The 23,457-nt window shown below is 41.5% G+C and overlaps 1 protein-coding gene across 2 annotated transcripts in view; it reads left to right on the top strand.

Annotated features, from left to right (window-relative positions):
- Map4k3 (mitogen-activated protein kinase kinase kinase kinase 3) overlaps positions 1-23,457 on the top strand; it is a 149,644-nt gene that overhangs the window by 60,018 nt on the left and 66,169 nt on the right. For both annotated transcript variants that reach the window (XM_055618857.1, XM_055618848.1), the window contains exons 3-4: positions 12,950-13,040; positions 20,376-20,440. In XM_055618857.1, the coding sequence (XP_055474832.1) occupies positions 12,950-13,040; positions 20,376-20,440 (156 nt within the window). The remainder of the gene's footprint in view (positions 1-12,949; positions 13,041-20,375; positions 20,441-23,457) is intronic.

The following is a 23,457-nucleotide window of genomic DNA, read 5'->3' as shown; positions in this document are numbered from 1 at the left end:
ACACACCACACCACACCACACACCACACCACACACCACACCACACCACACCACACCACACACCACACCACACACCACACCACACACCACAGCACAGCACACCACACACCACACCACACCACACCACACACCATACCACACCACACCACAGCACAGCACAGCACACTGGGTTGTTTTGAATCAGATCCCAAACATCAAATCATTTCTACCCTTAATATTTCAGTGTATAGAGGAAATAAGAAATGAAAACATAAACCACAGACAAAAACCCTCACGTACTACTGGTGGGAGTGTGAGACAGTGCTAGCACTCTGGAATTCTTTAGGCTTTTTGTTATTGTTGGTTGGTTTGTTCGTTTTGGGTTTTGGTTGTTGTTTGTTTTGTTTTTTGAAACAAGATTTCTCTGTGTAACCCTGGCTGTCCTGGAACTCACTATGTAGACCAGGCTGGTCTTGAAATCACAGAGATAACACCTGCCTCTGCTGCCAGAGAACTAGGATTAAAGACTTGTGCCATTATGCCTGGGTCTGGCTCTTCTTTAAAAGTGACTGTTAAGTTACCATAGACTCAGCAGTCATGCTCTGTGTCTAGCCACACACCTTACACATTTGACCAGCGTTATTCATAATATCTCTATCATGGAGTCATTGTATCTGGGGAACAAATGGATCAAATGTCTTAGGTACAGACAGTAGCGAGGTACCTACTAATGCATGCTCCATCAGATTCAACAATGCTAAATGAAAGGAGCCAGACACTGGAGACTGTACATTGCTTGATTCTCTCAGGTGGAATATTCAGGGAAATGTATACGAACCTCTAGAGTTAGAAAGTAGGTTAGTGGGCTGGAATTGCTGGTGCATGGGTTAACAGGGAGTGGACTTGAGCAGTCTCACAGAGAGTGAACTATCCTAAAACTGATTGATAGTTGTGGTTGCAAACCGTGGCAAATTTACTTAAAATATCATTGACTTTTACATCAATGAGGGAACCATGTTTGTTTGTTTTTCTGTGTAAACATGAAGATCCCAATGCAAACACCCAGCAAACACAAAAAAAGCCTGCTGTGACCCAGACCTGTAACCCCACTATGTATGCACTACGGAGGGCAGAGCTGGATGATCCCTGGGGCTTCCTGCTCTTCAGCCTTGATCCCGGTTCAGGGAGAGACCCTGTCTCAGGGGAATACAGCAGAGGGTCATACACCAGAAAACCAGCCTTACACACACCCGCACACACACATGTGTTTATCACATACAGAGTTTTCAAGTGATAAATATATAGCCAAGAGACAACTGATAATATTGATAATTCTTACTAATAAAGTCCCTGAATTGGAAATTGTTGATGTGTCTTATGTCTGTAGTCTTTATATCTGCAGATTTCTCTTTCTTTTTGTCTTTTTTCTGTGTTTTTTGTTTGTTTTTGTTTTGTTTTAAGAAGGTAGATAACCTGTTCTGTAATTTGTCCTCAGGGTGGACTGTGCTGTGCCTCCCTGTGTAGTTTAGTATGTTGTGAATTCTTGGCTGTGTATCATGAGTAGTTTTCCATGTTACTATTTCTTTTTTTTTATTATTAATTACACTTTATTCACTTTGTATCCCCCATAAGCCCCTCCCTCCTGCCTCCCAATCCCACCCTCCCACCCCCTTCTTCACCCATGCTCCTCCCCAAGTCCACTGATAGGGGAAGTCCTCCTCTCCTTCTTCTGATCTTAGTCTATCAGATCTCATCAGGAGTGGCTGCGTTGTCATCTTCTGTGGCCTGGTAAGGCTGCTCCCCACTCAGGGGGAGGTGATCAAAGAGCAGGCCAATCAGATTATGTCAGAGGCAGTCCCTCTTCCCATACTATGTAACCCACTTGGACACTAAACTGCCATGGGCTACATCTGTGCAGGGGTTCTAGGTTATCTCCATGCATGGAACTTGGAGTATGAGTCTCTGGGAAGACCCCTGTATTCAAATTTCTGGTTCTGTTGCTCTCCTTGTGGAGTTCCTGTCCTCTCCAGATCTTACTATTTCCCACTTCTTACATAAGATTCCATGATATGGCCATGTTACTGTTTCTAAACTGTCATCTTTTCCTTTTTTTTTTTTTATTTTATTATGTGTTTGGATGCTTTGCCTACATATATGTTTTTGTACTGCATGTGTGCAGTGCCCGTTGAACTGTGTGGAATTACAAATGTTTGGTAGCCACCATATTGGTGCTGGGAATCAAACCTAGGTCTCCTGGAAGAGCAGGCAGTGCTTTTTTTTTTTTAATTTTTAAAATTATTTTATTTTTATTAATTGCCATCTATTCACTTTGTATCCCACCTGTAGCTCCTTCCCTTTTCCCCTCCCAATCCTACCCTCCCTCCTTTTTCTCTCCCCATGCCCCTCCCCAAGTCCACTGATAGGGGAGGTCCTCCTCCCCTTCCTTCTGATCCTACTCCATCAGGTCTCATCAGGAGTGGCTGCACTGTCTTCCTCTGTGGCCTGGTAAGGCTGCTCCCCCCTCAGGGGGAGGTGATCAAAGAGCAGGCCAATCAGTTTATGTCAGAGACAGTCCCTGTTCCCATTACTAGGGAACTCACTTGGACACTGAACTGCCATGGGCTACATCTGTGCAGGGGTTCTAGGTTATCCGTCAGTGCTCTTAATACAAAAGCATTTCTCTAGTCCTTGGCCAAGCCAAATTTTGTTTGTTTGTTTATTTGTGGGGAGTTTGTTTTTGTTGCTTTGTTTTGGGGGAGGTTGTTTTCTTGTCTGAGACAAGGTTGGCCTGGAACTCATAGAGCTATACCTGACTCTGGCACCACACCTAGCTACAAGGATACACTCTGTTTTTGTAGAAGTGGTTTTGTCATCAACTTTGGGGCTGATTGATGGCTATATGTTTTAAGAATTCTAGGAAGATATATACTAGGAATACCTTATACAGAAAGGTTGTATGTAACATTTTCAGGATTTTTTTTAAGCCTTTGTGAGCATTAGAGTATAATTCTTATTAGCAAAAGTGTTCTTCTGCTGTTAATTGCCTTTCCTTTGGGGCTAGTGGTTGGCTCTCTTTTTCTACCATATATAACTTTTTGGCCTTGTATTTTGTAAAAAATCTGTTCATGTCAGTCATTTGATTAATAGCTATTCATTGCTTACCCAGTGCCAGACATGATACCTAAGGCAGATGAGCCTGACCCTTGAGAAGCTTAGAGATTAGTTAACAGTGACACAGTAAGTATGGAAAGGTATAAATAAAGAAGCTAATTCCTTGAGCTAAAATAAGGTGCTATGGTTGAAAGAGGTTGAAGACTACTTCAGCCAAGGTCATGGTGTCAGGAGACTGCTCAAAGCAGATGGCACTGGCCTGAAACTTGAATGATAGCACAGTCATAGAATACTCTGGGGGAAGACCATTCCAGGTAATCACAAGCAAGGTCAATGTTCTGAAGTAAGAACAGAGAGCAAACTCAAAGATAGAGGACAGGCCAGCATGGTGCCATCAGTGTGAACTAGTTCCCACTGGAATGAAGTGGCTTCCAAAAATAGGACTGGATCATAGATTTCCCAAGGACTGTGATAAAGAGGACCCTATGGAAGGCTTTTAGAGGCCTGGCAGACAGGATTGGTATGACCAGTAACTGGGTTCTGCTCTGTGTGATTTACATGTCTTAGCATGCCTGTGTTCACTGAACAGTGACCGTACATCTGTAGTTCCAGAAGTCAGGCCAGTGGTGCAGTTTTAAGATCCTTAGGATATAACTAGCTCTTAAAGCAAGATATAGGGATGATACCACTCAGGAAGATGATGTTGATAGAGAAGAAAGGGCTGAGGCTGGAGACCAAGATTAATTCTAATGTTAGAGGTCTACTAGAGAAGGAGAATTCAGCAAAGATAGCTTGAGCATGAGCTACCAAAGTCATTCAGGTAGGACATAAACATGAGTGTTTTGTCAGGCCCCAGGAAAAAAGCCTTGAAGGAAGGTGGGGGTGAAAACTGTGGCATGATGCTAAGAGCTGTGTAGATTATAGTGAGGACTGAGGACTGAGCATGCTTTGGTAGATTTAATAAGAGCAGTTCAGTGCACTGAAGGAGCTGTGTGGGAGAATGGCAGGAAATAAAATGGAGATGGCAGGAAAGAGTCTCCTCTCAAGGCCTCCTGTGAAAAGGGCAAGTCAGATGTGGAGCACTGGGCAGAGAGGGACTGGTTTATGGTGGGTTGTTCTAGGGTACACAATGTATCACAGGGAGGTAAGAGAGTATAATGTTTATGCAGCCAGGTGGGGAACTGAAGAGGAAGTGAGTTCTGGTCAAAGTGGGGCTGTTTTCTTTTTAAACCCACAAGACGCAATTATCAGCCCAAATGAGAATTGCATAATGTGCTGGAGGCTCAGTGACAGAGAGAAACACGTGAAACGGTATGAAGAATGGAGATTAGTGTTCTTGTTGCTCCCTCCCACCTCATATATATATATATGCATATATGGATACATATATGAATTTATATGAATATGTGTATATACTATCTGACACTGATATATGTCCAGTAAAAATCAGCTGTGGAAATATGTAAGTCTAGTATGTAGCTGTTGCTCACATACAGGTTTGGAGATCTTAGCTGTAAATGTCATTGTGTTGTGCTGTATGTACATGTATGTGTATATCCATACCATCTGTGTGTATGTGTGTGTGTGTGTGTGTGTGTGTGTGTGTGTGTGTGTGTGTGTACGTGCTCTGAGCTGGGCTGTAATGAGGTCTGGAGCCACAGGACTATGGGATTTTGGGGTTTGTTAGATCAGTACTTAGACGGTTGGAGAGTTTTGGTTGACCTTTATTTTCCCTGTGCTTAGTGATGTGTTTCTTTAACAACACCTGCTGAAAACTGGTGACAGTTCCATTGGCTTTTGCATAAGATTTTCCTGATTTTAGTGCTGAAAGTGCTAAATTACAAAGAGGATTCACCACTCTTAACTGTAAATCAGGTTATTCATGTGATATCAATTGTTTTTGCTGTGCACATGTGTGGATCAGAAGGATATGAAAGAAAGACGCATGAATATGTTAACAGTAAAATGACAAGAATTTGGCCAGGTAGTCGTGGTGCATGCCTTTAAATCCCAGTACTGGGAAGGCAAAGGCAGGCAGATTTCTGAGTTTGAGCCCAGCCTGGTGTATAGAGTGAGTTCCAGGATAGCCAGGACTACACAGAGAAACCCTGTCTCACCACCACCCCCCCAAAAAAAAGACAAGACTTTTTTTTTTTTTTTTTAAATGCTACAAGTACTGAGTATTAGATTAAAGACCATTCCTGGTTAGGGTTGGAGGGTTTGGTAACAAAACATGTTATTGTCCTAAAAGAACTCAGTGTCTCATCACGACAGGTCGTTGGAGTGGGGCATCTTTCCCCACAATAAATCCATACTCTTAGCATTAAGAAGAAAAGGAACCATTAATACGAACATGGTGCCCCAGGCTTCACTAGACTGTTGTTTCTCTGAAGGCGAGCTTGATTTTCCACGAGAGTCCTAGCATCTCATAGGCACTCAATAAATACTTGGAAGATAAATCAAATTAATGAGCAAGGTATGAAGATGAGCATGGAAGATAAAGATGAGTTAGTTTAAGCCATGGCATTTGTTACTACTAATAGCTAACATTTATTTAAACTTAATTTGTGCCAGCCACTGTACTGAGTTGCATGCACCGACTCATCTAATCCTTATGTTATTACCCTATTTTTTATAGTTAAAGAAACTAAAGTACTTTGCCCTTATTAATGTAGAGCTGGGATTTTTGGATCCTGGCAGTCCTGGGGCTCTCTCACCACTCTCCCGGGTCAGCAGTTCTTACAGATGACTGGGTTCAGTTTCCAGGACCCACACAGTGGCTCACAGCCATCCACAATTCCAGTTCCAAAGGGAGTCAATGCTGTCTTATGGCCTCCTCAGGCAGCAAGAACAAATGTGGTACAGATAACATACATGCAGGCAAAACACTCATACAGATTAAAATAAACTTTAAAAGTATTGTGTTTCTTTATGGTTGAATGACAAAGCAAGTGTAGCTGTCGTGACTTCATGGTCCGTAAGAGAGGACCTTGCCTTCGTTTTGGAGCCCAGGCTGTGGTTTACTTTTAAGCCTATCAGAACACTGCTTTGTTTGGACTTCACCTCAGCTCCACTCTTGTCCAAACAGGGTTGTCCTGTAATGACTGTTTTGTCCTGCGCTTGCTGAGATGGCCACAGTTCCTCTGCTGTGTGCTTTCCTTCGTTTGCAGTGCGTCAGTGAACCTGATTTTGTGAGATTAAAGGTCTGTCTCTTTGGTCTTAAACTTGCTTGGGTTAGAACACTGCCAACTGTTGAGACCTAGTTTGAACAAAATGTAAGATGGATCAAGATAAATGGTCCAGTTGAAGCTGGGGAGCAGCATAGAGCTCAGTGCACATAAACTTGGGCTTTATGGTCAGATTCTGATAAGGGGCGGGATCTGCTATAGGCCTAAGTTATTTTTTAGTGGCTTACCGTCAATCTTTAAAGCTGCGTATATAGAAATACTTGTATCCTTTACAGCACCAGTTACTGAAGTAGGATGTAAATGCAGACAGATAAGTATTAATTAACTATCAGCTATAGAAGAAAGTCTGCAAATTGAGAACATTTATTCTTTTCCAATACAGTGAAAAACACTGACAGTGATGAGTGGGGAAATTCGTGGGGTGGGGATTAGAACTTTTATTTTTGTTCCTGTGAGAGCAGCATGCATTAAATTGCAGTTCAGTATTTAAAAGCGACAAGATGCCAGTAAGACCTCATTCCACTGTTTTTTTCCAAAGTAGTATTTTCTGGCCTTTCTCCCCTGTCAGCTTTTGGTGTTAGTTTTCTGGCTCTAGGGGTTGGTGAGGCACTCCATCCTCTATGCTTCATCATAAGTGACAAGCCTTTAGGGAAAGGACTTACCTGGCACCTGTGCACTTTAGCATATCCCTGGCCACCAGTTGTTTGCTCTCTGCTCGCTGCCTTGTGTTTATTGTCGTTATGGGTACAGCTGTCATTACATCATTTATGATGATACTATTCAAAGGGTGGGTTGTTGCTTAGCCACTCTGCTGTAATAGACCATGTTATAAACCCCAGGCAGACAATACTGGATAAATTAGATATTTACCCCTGAAATGAACGAGGCTTAGAAATAAAATAACTGAGGGTCTTTTATTTTATGTGCACTTTCTTCCTCTTTTCTACCTTTGTGTTTCTGTTCAGCTGTCAAATTCAAGAGAAGTTTACTTATTAGCACTTTATTTTTTATTTTATTTTTTAATTAATTAAGTCAGTTTACATCTTGGTCATAGGCACTTCCCTCCTCTCCTCCCAGTCCTACCCTCCCTCTTGTATCCCCTCTCCTCTATTCCTCAGAATTAAGAGGAGTCCCCAACCAAGCAACCCAGCTCATCTATTCACATGAGGACTGAGTTCTTCCTCCCCTATGGCCTTGCAGGGAAGTCCCACCAGGGGGAAGTGATCAGAAAGCAGGCAACATAGTCTGTGTCAGAGATGGCTCCCACTCCCCTAACTAGTGGGCCCACATGAAGCCTAAGATGTCCATCAGGTTTATCTTCTTTATTTTTAATGCCACAGCAGTAGAACAAAAAAAAAAAAAAAAAAAAAATACAAACCTTGTTTGTTTTCTACAGTCCATGTTTAAACTTCTCTGCGTCCCTAAGATTCTTTCTTAGTAGTTTTGCCTGACATCCACTCTCTTAACAAATTTCTGTGTATAATAGTCTTGTTGCTATAAGAAGAATATTATACAACAGAGTTTGTCATCTTGTATGATTGAAATTTGTACCCTTAGAACATCAATTCCTCACCCCATCCTTCCTCCAGTCTTTGGTAGTGACCAGTTCTTCATGTAAGTGAGAGTCATGGTGAACTTTTCTTTGTGTCACTGGCTTTTCACCTAGCATATTAGCCTTCACGTCATTCATGTTGAGGCTGTCAACATAAAAACACAATTCTCATTTTAAAAAGAATAAGAGATAGCTTATTCTGGTCATTTTGAGTGACCCTGACCCAGGAACACAGATTTACCCAGTTTCCATGTTCCAACACGGAAGCAGTTTCACAGGGTTTTTATAGTTTTTACAGAACAAAGAAATTCATAAACCGGGGCAAGTTTAAAATATTTTAGCATTGGTGGGTGCAACAAGATGGGATGGTGTTCTGCAGGTCTAAGATGCTATCCCGTGACGTTCTTAGCTTTTGAATTGGCAAAAGCTAGTGGTCTCCTAAGTCAGTAGATTCTAAAAGGTTTTTATTTATTATCACAAGGTCTTTGTTCCTATACAGAATGGGGCAAAGATGTTCCAGAAGAATAGAACTAGCCCAAGATAAGCTAATTAACTTCTGAACCTGCAAAATTCCAGTCTCTCTGCAGTACTAAAGTCCAAGTTGGTCCATCAGTCTCTGCACACAGACTCCATCCAGGAATTTTTCATTCACAGGTAGACATAGCTTCTTTTCAGGAATGTTCCTTAACAAGGCACATGACAGGGTTTCCTTTTTATTTTATGGCTGAGTGATACTTCATTGTGAGTATGTATATATATCATTGTGTATGTATCACATTTTTTTTTACCACTTCTCAGTGGATAATAGAGTTGCTGCTGCCTCTTTTATTGTGAAAAGTAATGCAACAAAGAGGAGAGTGCAAATACTCCAAGACCCTGTTTCCAGTTCTTTTGAGTATCTACTAAAAAGCAGTATTGTTGAATTGTTTGGACCTAATTTGGAGAAACCTCAGAAACTCATCACCACTCAGACAAAGTTTATAGCAATTGAAAGGCTGTATTCCAGGTGGCTGGGACTACACTCAGGTCCTAAGTGTACACTCAGGTACACTGGGTCTTAAGTGTAGCCCACATGTCTACGGCAAAAAACCAAAAACCACGTCCTGGCATCTCATTCACTAGCTCAGGGGCGCTTCGCAGAAGCAGCCAGTTAGCAGGAGCTGAGATGAGTTAGCTGCACAAGTGCGTAGTTTAACAGAAGTTAAGTTAGCTGGAGCATCTTGACCTTAGATTCCTACCATTGAGTTTGCTAATTTTTTTTTATCAATAAGATCAAATGACCTCAGTAAAAATTCAAGATGGAAGAACCTCTGCATTGTCTTGTCCTGTCACATCTCCACTGGTCATGAGTCAAATCGTTGACTTGTCCTGTTTTAGTGGGAGCATAGTTCGTCCTAAGAATCAATAGCTTACCTGAGTTTATTCTGTTAGGTGTAGTTGGCCATATAGTTGAGAATGCAGGGTCCCATTGTGAGCCCAGTGAGAATAAGAATCAACAATCAGGCTAATGCTGACAGGAAGATGGTCAGCCATGGCTGTTGGGTATTCATGCCAGCTCTGGTGGCAGGGAAAGCTTTCCCTGTGGAGAGCAGATACTCCCTTTGTAAACTTTGTATACTTTAAACTTTTTAAACCCTCAAGCCTCACAAGTACCCCCCGCCTCAGCTCCAGGGGCCAAGCTGCCTGCCTTCCCTAACAGCGCTAACTACTGTTCCCAGCCCCAAGGCAGGAGGGTGGCCAGGCCTTGCCCTACAGGGAAAAAAATCCCACCAATCCCTCAGCTTGCCTCAAGATCAGGCTATATCACCCTTCTAATCCTAGGCCACCCTGGAATAGCTCCACACCACCCTCCTTCCCTCAAGAAGCCCTGTATAAACCCTGTGTCCTGTGGAGCAGAGGTAGCCACCTCCTGGGTTTTTCCCTCCCGATAAATCTCTTGTGCGAGGTTTGTTGTGCAGTGTGACCTTGTGGTGCTCCTTGACTGCCGAGATACCTTTGCACCCCACGCTGTAACATTTACAGTGGGGGCCAAGCAGAGACCAACACAAGACACCTAACCCAACACCTCCGTGTAGTCCAGCCAGTTGGAGTAAAGTCTTTCAGTTGGCTATAAATTATGACTGAGTGGTCATCTCTTGTGGGCTCCCTGTCGCCCACAAGAGTACAGTATAGTACAGCTGTACAGTTTCATATGCTTAGCAACCATGCCCAAGGGGTCCAGCTTCTTGACATCTCAGCTTACTATTTGTAATTTCAAATTTAAAATATGACAAATAAAATTGTTTATATTTATATTTGTATATAAAATGTTTCCTTCCTGTAAACCCTGCCATTTCCTTTTTGTATGTTGGCACCCTGTGAAAGGGCTTTTGATCACATGTACATGACTTATCTCTAGACTTAGCTGTTCCATTGGCTTTTATGTTGGTTCCAGTCTTTCTAAGGGAGAATCTGTTTTCTCACCTTTTCCAGCCTCTGGAGCAACATTCCAGCTCTTGACCTTGTCCTCCACCTCTAGAGCCTACAGGGTGTTGTCCTACTCCAGTTGTCATGTTGTCTCCAGCATGGTTCACCTGGACAGGAGGATGGTCTCCCTTTTTTAGGGTCATCACTTTTATTGTACGAGCAAACCCCTTTGCTACATAACAATTTCATCGTTTTCTGGGACAAAGACCTCTAGAGACCATTACTGAATTTTCTGTTAACTAGAGTTTAACTTTTATTGAACACTGCTTGCCAGCCTTCCTGTTTACCTCAGGGTTTTTTTGTTTGTTTTTGTTTTTGTTTTTTTGCAGAGGGGGAGGCGGAAAGAGGGGTGCATCTTCTGAAAAATTATTCATATTAATAGCTAAAAATTTTATTCAAAAACTGGTGTAATCTAAAAAGCAGTTTAGGAGGCTATCTGATTTAACTTACCACTCTTCCCTAATTGGGCATGTTAGGGGCTTTATTTTTGTTATTTTTATTTTTTTCTGTTTTTGTATCTTTGGACTTTCATACAAGCTTTGAAGAAAGTTTTGAGTCAGTTGTTCAACTCCTTTGATTTACTAATGTTTTAAGCTGTGTTGTTGTGGGTTTTTTTTTTTTTCTACTACCTAAATTTACATGTTTCCCTTACCTTTAGAAATTGAAAGTGTGGAAGCTTCCTTTGGATTTTGAAATGTTAGACTAGTTACTTGCAATCCTAGTATTGACTTGTGGGGGAGGGAGTATGTTCTTGGATCAATAACATTTCATAAGAAGCATTGTTGAAGGCTTAAAGCCACTAATAGGAAAAGGGGGAGTAAATGGCTCAAAGTACAAGGCTTGCCAGTTGCTTAAATCTTACCCCACTGCTGGCTTTCTTAACTGATGTCCCCTGGAAGAACGGCATGCTTGTGTGTGTGAATGCTAAGGATACGGAAATGAGTTAGGCCTGCTCCTGTCCTAGAGGAGATGTAAACACAGATGTGTGTGTACAAGACATTTGTTGTAGTTAATAGGTAAGAGGAGTCTGCTAAGGTGGCTCCATAACACAGGAGCCCTGGTCTTGCACAGATGTATCTGCATCTTGCCAGAGGACGTAAGGCCCACTTGTCCTTCAGTTGTACCATTGAGTGCTAACATTTTATCTATAATGACCACTAGTGACTCAAGCCTGCCCCAGAAAGAGCTTCAGCCACTGAATGTCACATGCTCTGCTGATGAGGCCTTGACCACATGCAGCCCTTCACTCGACTGCAGTCAGTGATAATCTAGGACAGGTGAAACGGCAGTGTACAGTCCTCCAAAGTATTTCACCACAAAACTTGGTCCTGGTCCCATAGTTTCATGACGACCGTTATTTCTAACTTGAATTTCTTCTTAGGGTGCAAAATGAACGCATAAGAAGACTCAGTGATGTCAAGTTTTGAGAATTCCCTGTCCTCCTTCCAAGGACTTGTGGTTTTGTACACACAAATTAAAGCAATTAAGGTCCTGGCAAACCATCTCTTCTCCACTACTTCTTCCCTTATAACTAGGGTGTACAGTGGGGTGGGGTTGGGAAGCCTCCTAAGGAGGCTTTAGGAAAATGCTACAGCCAGAGGTGTTAGGGCTCCTCACTCGGACAGCCTCATGCTTCAGAGGTGAACAGTCATTAATACTCATTTTATTGGGGTGTCTGTGAATTATAATACTGAAAATTGAGTTGCTTTGGTTTGGGTGTGAGTGTTCTCATCTCTCCCTACATGGCCCTGGTTCACGTTGCCCTCCCTGCACTTCTGTTTCTCCTCACGACAAGTGCTGTTTGAACAGTCCTAACATGTGATGCTGCCTAAGGTTTCCTGGTCCCATTTTGAAGAATTTGGGCAAGTCAGGAGCAGAGCAGATAGAACGCCTTCCCAGCCTGCCACTGTTGGGAAAGGCACGAGGTAGAAGGTGCTTGAGAACAAGGGTCACCTGAAACCCACACTGCTAGAGTGTGGGCCTTCCACTGCCTCAGAGCTCATGCACCTGATGTCCCGAGGGTCTTTCTCTGCCTTTCTAGAGGACTGCCTCTTTATGCTGAATTTCTATTCCGTGCTATTGAATGATTCTTCTGCCTCTTCCTTTCCAACCTGTCTACAGGTATGTGCCAACACAACCAGCCAAATGTTGCTTAGTAAAAAAGGGAAGTAATGAGTATTTTCTAGGGAAGATTGTGGTTGTAATATGTATTTCCAAGTAACAGTGCCCAGGTGTGCTAGTACTAGCAAGAAATGTTTGTATGGAAATTACCCTGTCAGGCATTTTGTAGCTAGTAACTCGGTTAGTCCTGTGAGGTCAGTTGTCATTATTTTACTGAGCAGGAAGTAAAGAGGTAAGTAATTAGCGCAAAGAGGTAAGTAATTTGTCCAAGCACTTAATGATTACAGAACTGGGACCCAGAAGTCTGGGATGGGCACTTGTACTTTTCGTCAAGGTACTATACTCCTCTCAAGTCAGGCCTGAAATTGTTATTAAATGTAATGCTATTAAGGCATTGGTTGTGTTGGATATAAAATTCATTAGTTATGTTATAGTGAATCATAAGTATAATTGCCTTCACATGTTTTAAAGTTTAAAGATGTAAACGAGTATCTTACCTACTAAATGTCCAACCTGTTTGCTTTGTGTCCTAGGAGAAGACTTTGCGGTTGTACAGCAAGAAATCATTATGATGAAGGACTGCAAACACCCAAATATTGTTGCTTATTTTGGAAGCTATCTCAGGTACACGGTTTATTTCCCTTTTGAAAACAGTAATGATTCTATCAGCTAATTCAGTTAACAGAATAAAATTGACTCCAATGTTGTGATTCTTGCTTAGAAGGTAGGCTCTTTTCTGTTCACAGGAATGGCATTTTTGCTAATGACCTGTATGCTAATTCTGTAATGGTGTCGCCAGCTTGTGACCTGGGAGTTCTGGATGTTGTTTCATTGAGGAAGCTGCTTCTTAATACATCAGCTGCTGCCCTTTTCTTCTAGGTTTAAAAGAATTCAGTCAGGAGTATCTCTTCCCCAAGGCGTGTTTTTGTTTTTTAAATGTCTTATCCTTCTGGTCTCTTTCTTTTGCTACATTTTGTTCAAAAGACTAGGAACTATAATTATTTCCACAACACGCTTTTCTAGGGCCCAAAGTGCACTTCTGTGTGGACTTAGCCCCTGTGCTGTTTTGGCAGGACCAGTCCAGGTTCATCAGGTCATGTGCCGTAGAGGAGCCCCTCAGACTTAACCCTGGCTCCTCTCACCTCTGCAAATGCAGTGTGTCCGACACTCTGTTCCTGGTGAGGGCCTGATATGCTCGACATAGTGCTTCTTCTCACATGTCCATACAGAACACTGCTGAACACAACAGGTAGAGGAACCTGGGGATTCTGTCCCGTGTCTTCTCAGTTGTTTATCAAACCGAGCCAGCTCTCCTCACTCCAGCTGCATGTGGTAAGCAGGGTAGGTCATGCTGTTGCACAGTCCTGCCTGCATTCTTACTGTCAGTTGGACAGTGCTTTAACAAGGAGTGGTTCAGTAGCAGCCTCAAAGGTGCATCTTGGCACCTGTCCAGTCGGCCCAACAGGGCAGTTACTGTAACAGTCTCCTAAAATCACCTGAGTGTGTGGTGCTGATGATTGATTCCGGAGACAGTACAAATCACCACTGCAAAGCGGCTTATTTACCTGCTGCTTCCTGGGGCACAGAAAGCTGCTGTGCTTCCTTGCAGTGTGGGTCTAGTCTTGTTTCTCAAGCACTGTAGAACATGCAAAGCCAAACCTACTATGCGGCATCCTTTTTGCGATAAAATTACTGTGGTCTTCCTGCAGGAAGACAACAGTGTGATACAGAAATCAGGGGCTTGAGTGAAAATGACAGAATCCTGGCTTTCATCACTAGTTGACAGTGACTTACGGCAAATTAGTCCAGTCACTCAGTGTCTCCATTTCCTCCTCTGGCAAAGAGGTGATCACATTTGTGTGATGGTTAGTCCTCTAGTATCCGTGAGGACCCGGTGTTAGAACATGTGAAATGGAAAGAGTGGTGCTTGCCGCATGCAAACTGCCACCACCAGCTGTACCTCACGATCTGAAAGCACTGTTCTATCAGTGCCTCAGCTGATCATTTCAACGCCGTTAGCATTGTGCTCATTAGTCCACGTTAGCTCCAGCTTACAGACAAGATGCTTCAAGTTGTTTTCATTGTATTTTTATCCAAATGAAAAGATTATAGTGAATTTTCCTCCCCTCAAACCAAAATTAAAACAAAGCTAGGGTCATTTTAAAAATGTTCTTGTAGAGTGATGGGAATGTACTGTGAGGATGCTGCTTTAGCCCGATGACTGAATTCCACCCTGCCACTGCCAATGAAAATGACTTGAGAGCAGATGGAAGAGTAAAGAATAGTGGCTCCTCCTTCCCTCCGTCCGTCCTTTCTCTAGCTCTCTGTACAGAGTCTTCTCTATTCCTGACGAAGTATGGACTTGGACCAAAGAGGAGCATGGAATCCTAAGAATTAGGTTTGTATTGTGCTCGAGCTGAAAAGGACAGAGCGATCTTGTCATCCAGCCCACTCTTTCACAGATGAGAAAACAGGACGTAATATAACCTTTCTTCTGGAGGCTCGGTTGCCTGTTATTGGCAGGATTTAAGCCTGGCTCTGTCCGTTCCCTCACTGATACCTCTTCAGCCCATATTATTACTTAGCCCTAGAAATCCAAATAGCACCAGCTTATTCTATAAAGTCAAGGGGTTTGGAGTTTGGTACACCACCCCCAAAATATGACTTTCTTCTGTTGTTACTATTACAGTGTATTTATAATGGATTGAGACCAAAAGATGAAGATGTGCAAGTGTGATTTGACCTCTGACAAACCTGCCCTGAGGGATCAGAATCAGACCATGAGTTCTCTTACTAGATACCCAGTAAATAGTTATGTCCAGAGGCCCATGTAATAGTCTCACCTCACGAAGAGATCTCGACTGTACTCCTGTAGCTGAGTTCTTGATGTTCTTAACAGGGACTTCAGCCTCATCAGCATGAAGTCTAGTCTAGTAATGAAATTTCCTCTGGTGACTTAAATAATAGCACACTGCATATCTGATGCATATCGTCTGAATATTTGTGTTTCTCTTAAAAGAAAGAAAACTAAATACCAAAGGCATATCCTTGAACCTATGAAAGCCAAGGATAATTTAACTCCATGTTCCTTCTAACTTTTCTTTAGACAAGAAAAAGCCTGCAGTTGTTCCTCTAGGTATACGGTTACCCTTTAAAGGACACCTTGATTTTGGAACACTACACCGAAGCTCTGCAAAGGCAATAGAGTTCTTTGTGTAGGTCCTCCCTCACCTGCCCCCAGTGTGAACACAGCCACAGCGTATCAGTCAGATCAACACCTGAGCGTCAGACGGATGCCTTGGCACACCTTACGCTTCATTTGGGTCTCATCAGTTTTCTGCTAGGGTCTCCTTAGATTGTGAGGGGATTGGGACTTCAGATCAGGCTGTCCTGCGGGTTGCTGGAGTAAGTCAGTCACTTTATATTCCCTAAAGACAGAGCACACTGGACAGGGTCACCTGTCTTTATATTTTTGAGTATCTATTTTAAAATGAAACAAAAGATTTCAAATTTGACTCTCAGTGAATTAGCCTATATGACAATATCTAACGGTTACTGGACTTTGTATTTTTCACATTCACGACTTAAGATGAACTTGAGTTACTTTTGAGTACAGCGGTGCAGCCCTTGTGGGCCAGGGCACTCGTCCCAGGGGGAAGCAACCGAGTGTGCCGTTCCCCAGCAGTGCTGAGTCCAGGTGGTCCTGCTCACAGCTGTGTTTGACTTTTTAATCATACTGTGCTTTGAACAAGGTATAAATCACATGTAATATATTAATTATTTCTAAGTCTGTGGTATATGGGAAGATGAAAAAGTATGTTTTGGGAATAAGACTTTCGGATCAATGTACTAGTTAGAACTTTTGTCTCTATAAATTCTAATAAACATCAAACTGGGAGATTAAAATAGTGAGACACACACACCCTCATTTACTTTTCTATTATTTTTATTGATTTTGGGGGTAAGGTAGTAAGGTAATTTTACAAAATAAGAGAAAGCTTCTAAGTGTTTCTTGAGGCAGGGCATTAATGCTGGTTCATTTAAAATTGATCGTGTGGTTACTTTTATTTCAATTTAGATACCTAGCCACAAAGATCCATATAATTTGTTGGCCTGCATAAAATGGGCCCATTGACTCAGCCCTGTCCTACTGGACAGATGGCTTGGTGAATGGCCCAGTGCACTGCAGAGTTATCATCATGATGGAGACGTTCAGGGACAGATGGAGTCATTTTTCTAAGACATTCTGATGAGTCAAGCTTTTTAATTTTTTATAATAAGAGATTTTAACCAAATGGAGTAAATGTAAAGCATTTTTAGCATCATTAAATGGTATCAGCAAATATAGTTCATATTTTTTCTTTGCTTTTTAAACTAAAAAGTCACTGCATAAAATAAATAAACACTGGATTTAAGTAAAAAGAGACAGGGAATGGAGTCGTTTTAAGTGGAAGACAGTGGCAGTGAATCTGAAAGATACCAGAAAACTTGTCCCCTGTTCATTTTCTCTACTGTGGAGAACTGTGTTCAAGCTGTAAAGGGTAGGAAAGGCATTATTGAGATGACAGGTGAGGAGGTAATTGCCAGGCAACTAGATACTTTAATGAATTTAAGCTTTTAGATTTATATAAGCTCCATCTCACACTGAACATTTAGCAGATGTGACTGCCATTCACTGTCAGTAGATGTCCTTTCACAAATAGAAGAGACATTGAAGATTAGAGAGAATCAATGACTAATTTGCAAAAGGGAGAAAGATGATTTCTAAAAAATACAGTCAAATCAAACATCAGCCACCCCCCAGCAAACATCATGAATAAATTGTTAATCTTGTCATCAGTGAGCACTTACAAGTGGCAACCAGCCTGGCCTTTGTAGAAAGCAATGCCACATGATCCCATCTCACTGTAATGGTTTTATTCTTAAAAAATAATGACTTTACATCTTCACTGAGTTCCTAGGACAATTTAAGGTCATTTAAATAAATGACTGTAAGATAAATTGTAAGATGCATCCTGCAGATAGAAAAATCTTTGTTAACTATTGATCCAGAAAAAAAAAATTGATAAGCAGAATACATCTAGAATTCCAGGGCTAGCAGAGTAACTCAGTTGCCTTGCAAGCGCAAGGACCTGAGTCCAGCCCTTGAGACCCAAATAAAATACCAGGCTTGCTAACTCAACCCTAATCTCAGTGATAAGGATGCAGAGACGGGGCTCACTGGGGCTTCTCTAGCTTACCAGTGTAGGGTCATTGAGAGACCCTGTCTCAGGAGAGATGGACCTTATCCCTAAGGCTTGCATCCAAGTTTTTTCTTTGGCCAAAACATACGTACATTAATAAAAGAAATAGAATATGGCGTTTCAGTAAAGAGAGCTTTTGGGTTCTAGGGAGAACTTAAACATGTTAGCATAGTAACCTCTAATAAGAGGTGCCTTCCTGGTTTTTTATTTTAAAATTTATTTATTTTATTACATAATGCACATGGTTGTTTTCCTGTGTGTACATATGTGCACTACATGGGTGTCTGGTGCCCTCAGAGACCAGGGATCCCCTAGGACTGGAATTATAGACAGTTGTGACCCAACATTTGGGGACTGGGAATTGAACCTGGGATCTCAGCAAAAATAAGTTCTTTTAACCACTGAGCCAACTCTCTAGCCTCGCCTTCAGCTTTTTGGATAAGACCATAGCCAGCTACTCTGAAAGTTCTTAAAACTTGTCCACTGGGCAGCCACCTGATACTTCTGTGGGTTATATTCATTGCTATGTGCCATATCAGAAGCAACAGCAGAAATGTATATGTTAGCTGTGGTGCTGGCATTCCCATTCCGTTCATAAGGCACACTGGTAGGCTGTGAGTCTTACATGGTTTCTCATTTCTTTTATTCTCTGCAGCCTTACCTTCTGGAACCATGATACCCACACCATCAAGTTAGCTGACCTTTCCACCCTGGCAGCCCATGCGGTTGCTGTACACCACATTGTCTACCGTACACAGCCAAGACAGCACTCCGGCCTAGCTAACCCAACCACCGTCATGTTTGACCTGTTAACACCAACAGCTTTGCTTCTTAATGCGGTATCACGAACTGCTCAGAATAGTTCTTGGTTCTAAAGGCAACATTTCAAGAGAGATGTTGACAAACTAACAGGTGAAGGAAACTGTGCTGAGGAGTCCACAACCAAGAATCTCTTACTGTGTGACCCAACCTACCTGTGGTCATTGTCTCTTCAAGTAGCACATAGTCTGTTATCCAGTCTCTCAGAGGTGGTGTCTTCTTTCAAGTTTCCATTCTTTTGCACAGACCCATCTCTGTCTCTCCTTGGTGAAGTCCTACTTGAACTTCAAGCCCCAATTTAAATATTGTCTCTTCACAAAACCTTCCCTTGATTTCCTTAGAAACCATCTCTGGGTTTTCATAGCACATAATCCAAAAATTCCACAAAAGTTTTCTTTATAAGATGGTGGTATCTTCTTAAAAAAAATATAACTGTGTATTATTTATATAAATTATTAAGTTTCACTGTTGTGCTGGCTAGTTTTATGTCAACTTGATACAGATCCTTGATTAAGGAAATATCTCCATAACATCAGGGTATAAGCAAGCTTGTAGGGCACTTTCTTAATTAGTAATTAATGTGGGAGATCCCATGGCCTCCCCATCAGCTCCTGCCTCCAGGTCCCTGCCCTGTTTGAGTTCCTCTCCTGACTTTCTTCAGTGATGAACAGTGATGAGGATGAACAGTGATGAGGGAGGGTAAGCCAAATAAAACCTTTCCTCCTCAAATTGCTTTAATCCTGGTATTTCATCACAGCCATGATAACCCTAAATAAGACAACTGTGATATTCCATGAGAGATGCATATAACTTGCTTAGGTCCTGTCCATCCTCACTACTCTTCCCTCTTCCTCATTTTCTGGACTTTCTCCCCCTTCCCTCATAGCCCCTATTCTACTTTCAGACACTTTAGTTTCTGCATGGGAGAAAACATGTGATATTTGTCTATCAAGACCCATGTAGTAAATTGGAGGCTTTATGAGTGGCATGACCTCTGTCACAGCTACTCAAATCTGCTCTTTTGGTTTGAGGACAGCTTAGATGGTATATGAGTGGACAAGTATGACTGTATTCTAGTGAAACACTAAAATTCCCATCACTGTCACATGTCAAATATATTCTGTTGATCTCCTCCAACCATTTAATCATTTATTGTTCCAGTACTATACAAAACCACGCAGCAGACTAGATTTGGGCCAGTGGCATTTTCCTGGCCTCTGATCTAATTGGTTTATTATTTTATTCATTCATACATTCATTCACCTATGGAACAGTTAGAGTTACCAAGTCCAGATACTCCTATAGAATTTCTGTCCCAGAGAACAATACAGTTCCTGGTGTATTTTAAGAGGAAAAAGTAATAAATGATCGAATAAAGGAATAACCAAAGAAAAAAAGATACTTAAATCTTTGCTAATTATCTCTTCTATCACTGTATAACTATACTGACTTAGCATATGAGTGAGAAACACTGTCTAAACAACAGTGATCAATTTTATAGTCTCTGGAAATGTTATTTTGGAATCTTCATCTGAAGGTAACATTTACATTTGTTGGTAAAGAATACTACCAAAGTGATGTGTTTGGGGTGGATTGACATTTTATGTGCTAATATGGGTAAATGGGTAAACTGTAGGACAGGAAGTTTTTAACTAAAGAGAAGTTTCATTTGAATGTGCCTAAAGACAGTTTTATATTCTATAACTGTTGTATCTTAAGTAGTAAAACCTAGGGTTGGATTGCAGCGATGAAATAAGTCATTTGCTCAGGGATTAATTAGCTTTTAAAAATATAACAAGTTGCACTTGTGTAGTTTTTCAGTGTTGTAGCATGCAAGATAGCGTTGCAAAGCATTTTAATCACGAAGACATAATGCATGACTGTTTTCTTTCCACAGGCGGGATAAACTTTGGATTTGCATGGAGTTTTGTGGAGGTGGCTCTTTACAGGACATATATCATGGTGAGACAGAGTTGCTTATAGATGCTAATCAGACTTTCTTAGTCTGCTCTCTGTTGTATCCAAATGTCAGTATTGTTGTAAGAAAAGAAAGCTATACTTCTACTTGTTAATTGCTTGATATGTAAAGATGAAAGGGGCATTTCCTTTATACAAGAGAAAGCTGTACACTCTGGAATTACTTGCTGACTTTGAAGGAACTTTGTACTTAGCTCAAGACTTTATAAACTCTGCCCTCACAGAAATACAAAGTTCTTGATGACAGAATACCATGATACAGAATTTCATGAGTTCGATGGTTTAAATGAGAATTGCCCCCCTTAGGCTCATAGGTTTGCCTGCTTAGCCCCAGTTAATGGAACTGCTTGGGAAGGATTAGGGGGTGTGAGGTGTGACCCATGTTGGAAGAGGTATGGCCTTGTTGGAGAAGGTATGTCCCTGCGGGCGGACTGTGAGCTTTCTCTCTGGCTGCAGTTTGTGAATCAGATATGAGCTCTCTGCTGTTACTCCAGCACCATGCTCTCTGCCATGATGACAGTGGAGTAAACCTCTGAAACTGATTGTTATCTCCTATAAGTTGCCTGTTAAGTGCTGTCTCTCTCAGTAAGAGAAGTGATGGTGATTCTAAAGTCATTGGCTTTGCTCTCAGATACTCAAGGAGCAGTACTTAAATGTTTGTTCAGTCTCTTAGTGCAAAAATCTAGGCAATTAGAAAATGATTAAAACTGTTTTTGTTGAGAGTCAGTGGTATAATACAGAGGACTTATAAGATAAATGTACTTTACTATTTTCTATGGGTTTTGTTTTGTTTTTGTCTCCCAATTCTATCCTGGTTCTGACCAGAGCAGGCTTATTCTTTCTCTGCACATTTACTTTTTGATTAATGTAAAACACAGTATCTTCATAATTCAAAAAGTAATTTTTTTCAGAAAATATTTGGATTTTTTTTTTTTTTTTTTGGTATAGAATTTGAGTTCATGTTCCCTGATGTGGAGACTCTAAGATGTTTTCGTGGTTGATTATACTAAAGATGGTGAAAGGCCACTTTGATGGGAATTTTACTATGCAGAGTTCATTTATATCACTTTATCTTCCTGGTAAGAATGGTGTTTAGTGGAGTTCTTGCTGTGTTTTTATTTTATAAACTAGTGTTTTATTATATTACAACCACAATCAAAGAAGGAGAAAGGGAATGGTAGGTTCTTTGAAAGTGTCTTCAAAAGCTCATAGGGAGAGTGGGCCTTGTTTGTCTTGAGAAGATAGGCAAGTCTTGGGTAGAAACAGGAGGAAATGTATTCTAATAGATAACTTTGTGGAGTGGCGGTGGCGCTGTGGCATGCAGAGGTCACTCCAGTTAGGCTAGAAGGGTACATTTAGGGGCTGGACTCACAGGTGGGAGCCTTGAAAGCCAGGCAGAGCATGTGTGATTCTTGAGATTGAAACCTGGACCATGGCATGGCAAGCAGTGCTCTACCACCAAACCATATCCTTCACCCAGTAATCACTCTTAAAAATAAATTAAAGAAAAACTTTATAAGCACTGGGATTCTTGGAAGAAAAGACCTTCTCTTTCACTGGATAAAGCAACCTAAGACGTTATACTATTCCCCACATAATGGCAGCATGGAGACAGGGGAGTAGAGAGGTATATACAAAAAGAAAAGGAAGCTTATTTGACATGTCTACATAAGCCAACAGCATTACAGACTAGTCACAGAGTATTGCATACTGCAAGGACCTTAATTACTTCATGGAAACCTGGCTACAGCCAAAAGAGTGACCATCATGGCAGTGGGAGCATGTGAAGGAGGCTGTTTACGTCTTGCCTGACAAGGTGCAAAGGAAAAGTCAATACTGGAGAGGTCCAAGGCAAGATACAGCACCAAGGACATGTCTCAAGTGACATACTTCTTCCCACTGCCACCCCAACACCTCCGACTTAATGCCTCTCCATAATGCCATGATATTATAAACATCAGAATATCAATATAGTTATTAGGTCAGAGCCCTCATGGTCCACTTGTCTATAGAAAGGCCATCACAGACACATTCAGATGTGCCTCACAGATTTTCCCAATTGTTACTTAATCCCATTGACAATGAAGATTAACCACGATGTTATCAAATTTCATAGTCACTTGTGCTCTCTATGTCAGTGCTTGAAACTGGGTAATCCTTAAGCAGAAAAAAACATTTCCTATAATCCTGGAGACTGAGAAGTCTAAGATCAAGGTGCTAGCAAGTTCAGTGTCCAGGAAGATATGTGATTTCATCTAGTGATGTCATATGGTAGAAGAGAAGAAAGGGAAGCAAAGACTGGCACATTGCTTTTAATACTGTTCTTAGAAAGTAGCCTTAATCTCATGGGGTTCATCTCCTAGGATCTTACCTGCTAATACTGTCATGCTGAAGTTTAAACATGAGAAGCTAAAAGGATGGCCAAGAGGATGAAGCATTTGCCATGCAGGTGTGGGGACAGTAATTTGAACTCCAACACCATATAAATGCCAGGCTAGAGCTGTGAATCCCACACTTGCAAGATGGACGCAGAGAATCCCAGAACAAGATCACTAGCTAGACCAGCTGAGTTGGCAGACTGGTTCAAGTGAGAGAGCCTGTCTCAATACATAAGATCAAGAGTAGCTGAGGAAAATAGGCTGCATCATTCTGTGACCTACACACACGTACATACACCTACACGTGCATGTGCAGTCACAGATGAACACATACCGAGTGCCCACACAGGAAATACTGTTTGTATAATTCTGTACATCCAGTGAATGATCTATGATAGCCACACTCTGAGTTTTCAGTGAGTGAGGTCATTAAGTATATAGCAAGCAAAAGAAAAAGAACAGGTAGCAAGTAGCAAATAAATAGAAGCTTTAGATAGATTGTATAACATCAATTCATGACTTTACAGCATCCAACAGAAATGCCTGGGGTAGCCTGATGACAGAGCAAACAAAGGCAGCACCAACAAAAACCCAGCAGAAATTGACTTAGGAAGGTTGCAGTCA

This window comes from Psammomys obesus, unplaced genomic scaffold (genome assembly GCF_907164565.1).
Source record: "Psammomys obesus unplaced genomic scaffold, mPsaObe1.curated_primary_1811, whole genome shotgun sequence".
Classification (NCBI taxonomy): Eukaryota; Metazoa; Chordata; class Mammalia; order Rodentia; family Muridae; genus Psammomys; species Psammomys obesus.
Note: the sequence above shows the minus strand (reverse complement) of the source record. Positions and strands in the feature narration are given on the sequence as shown.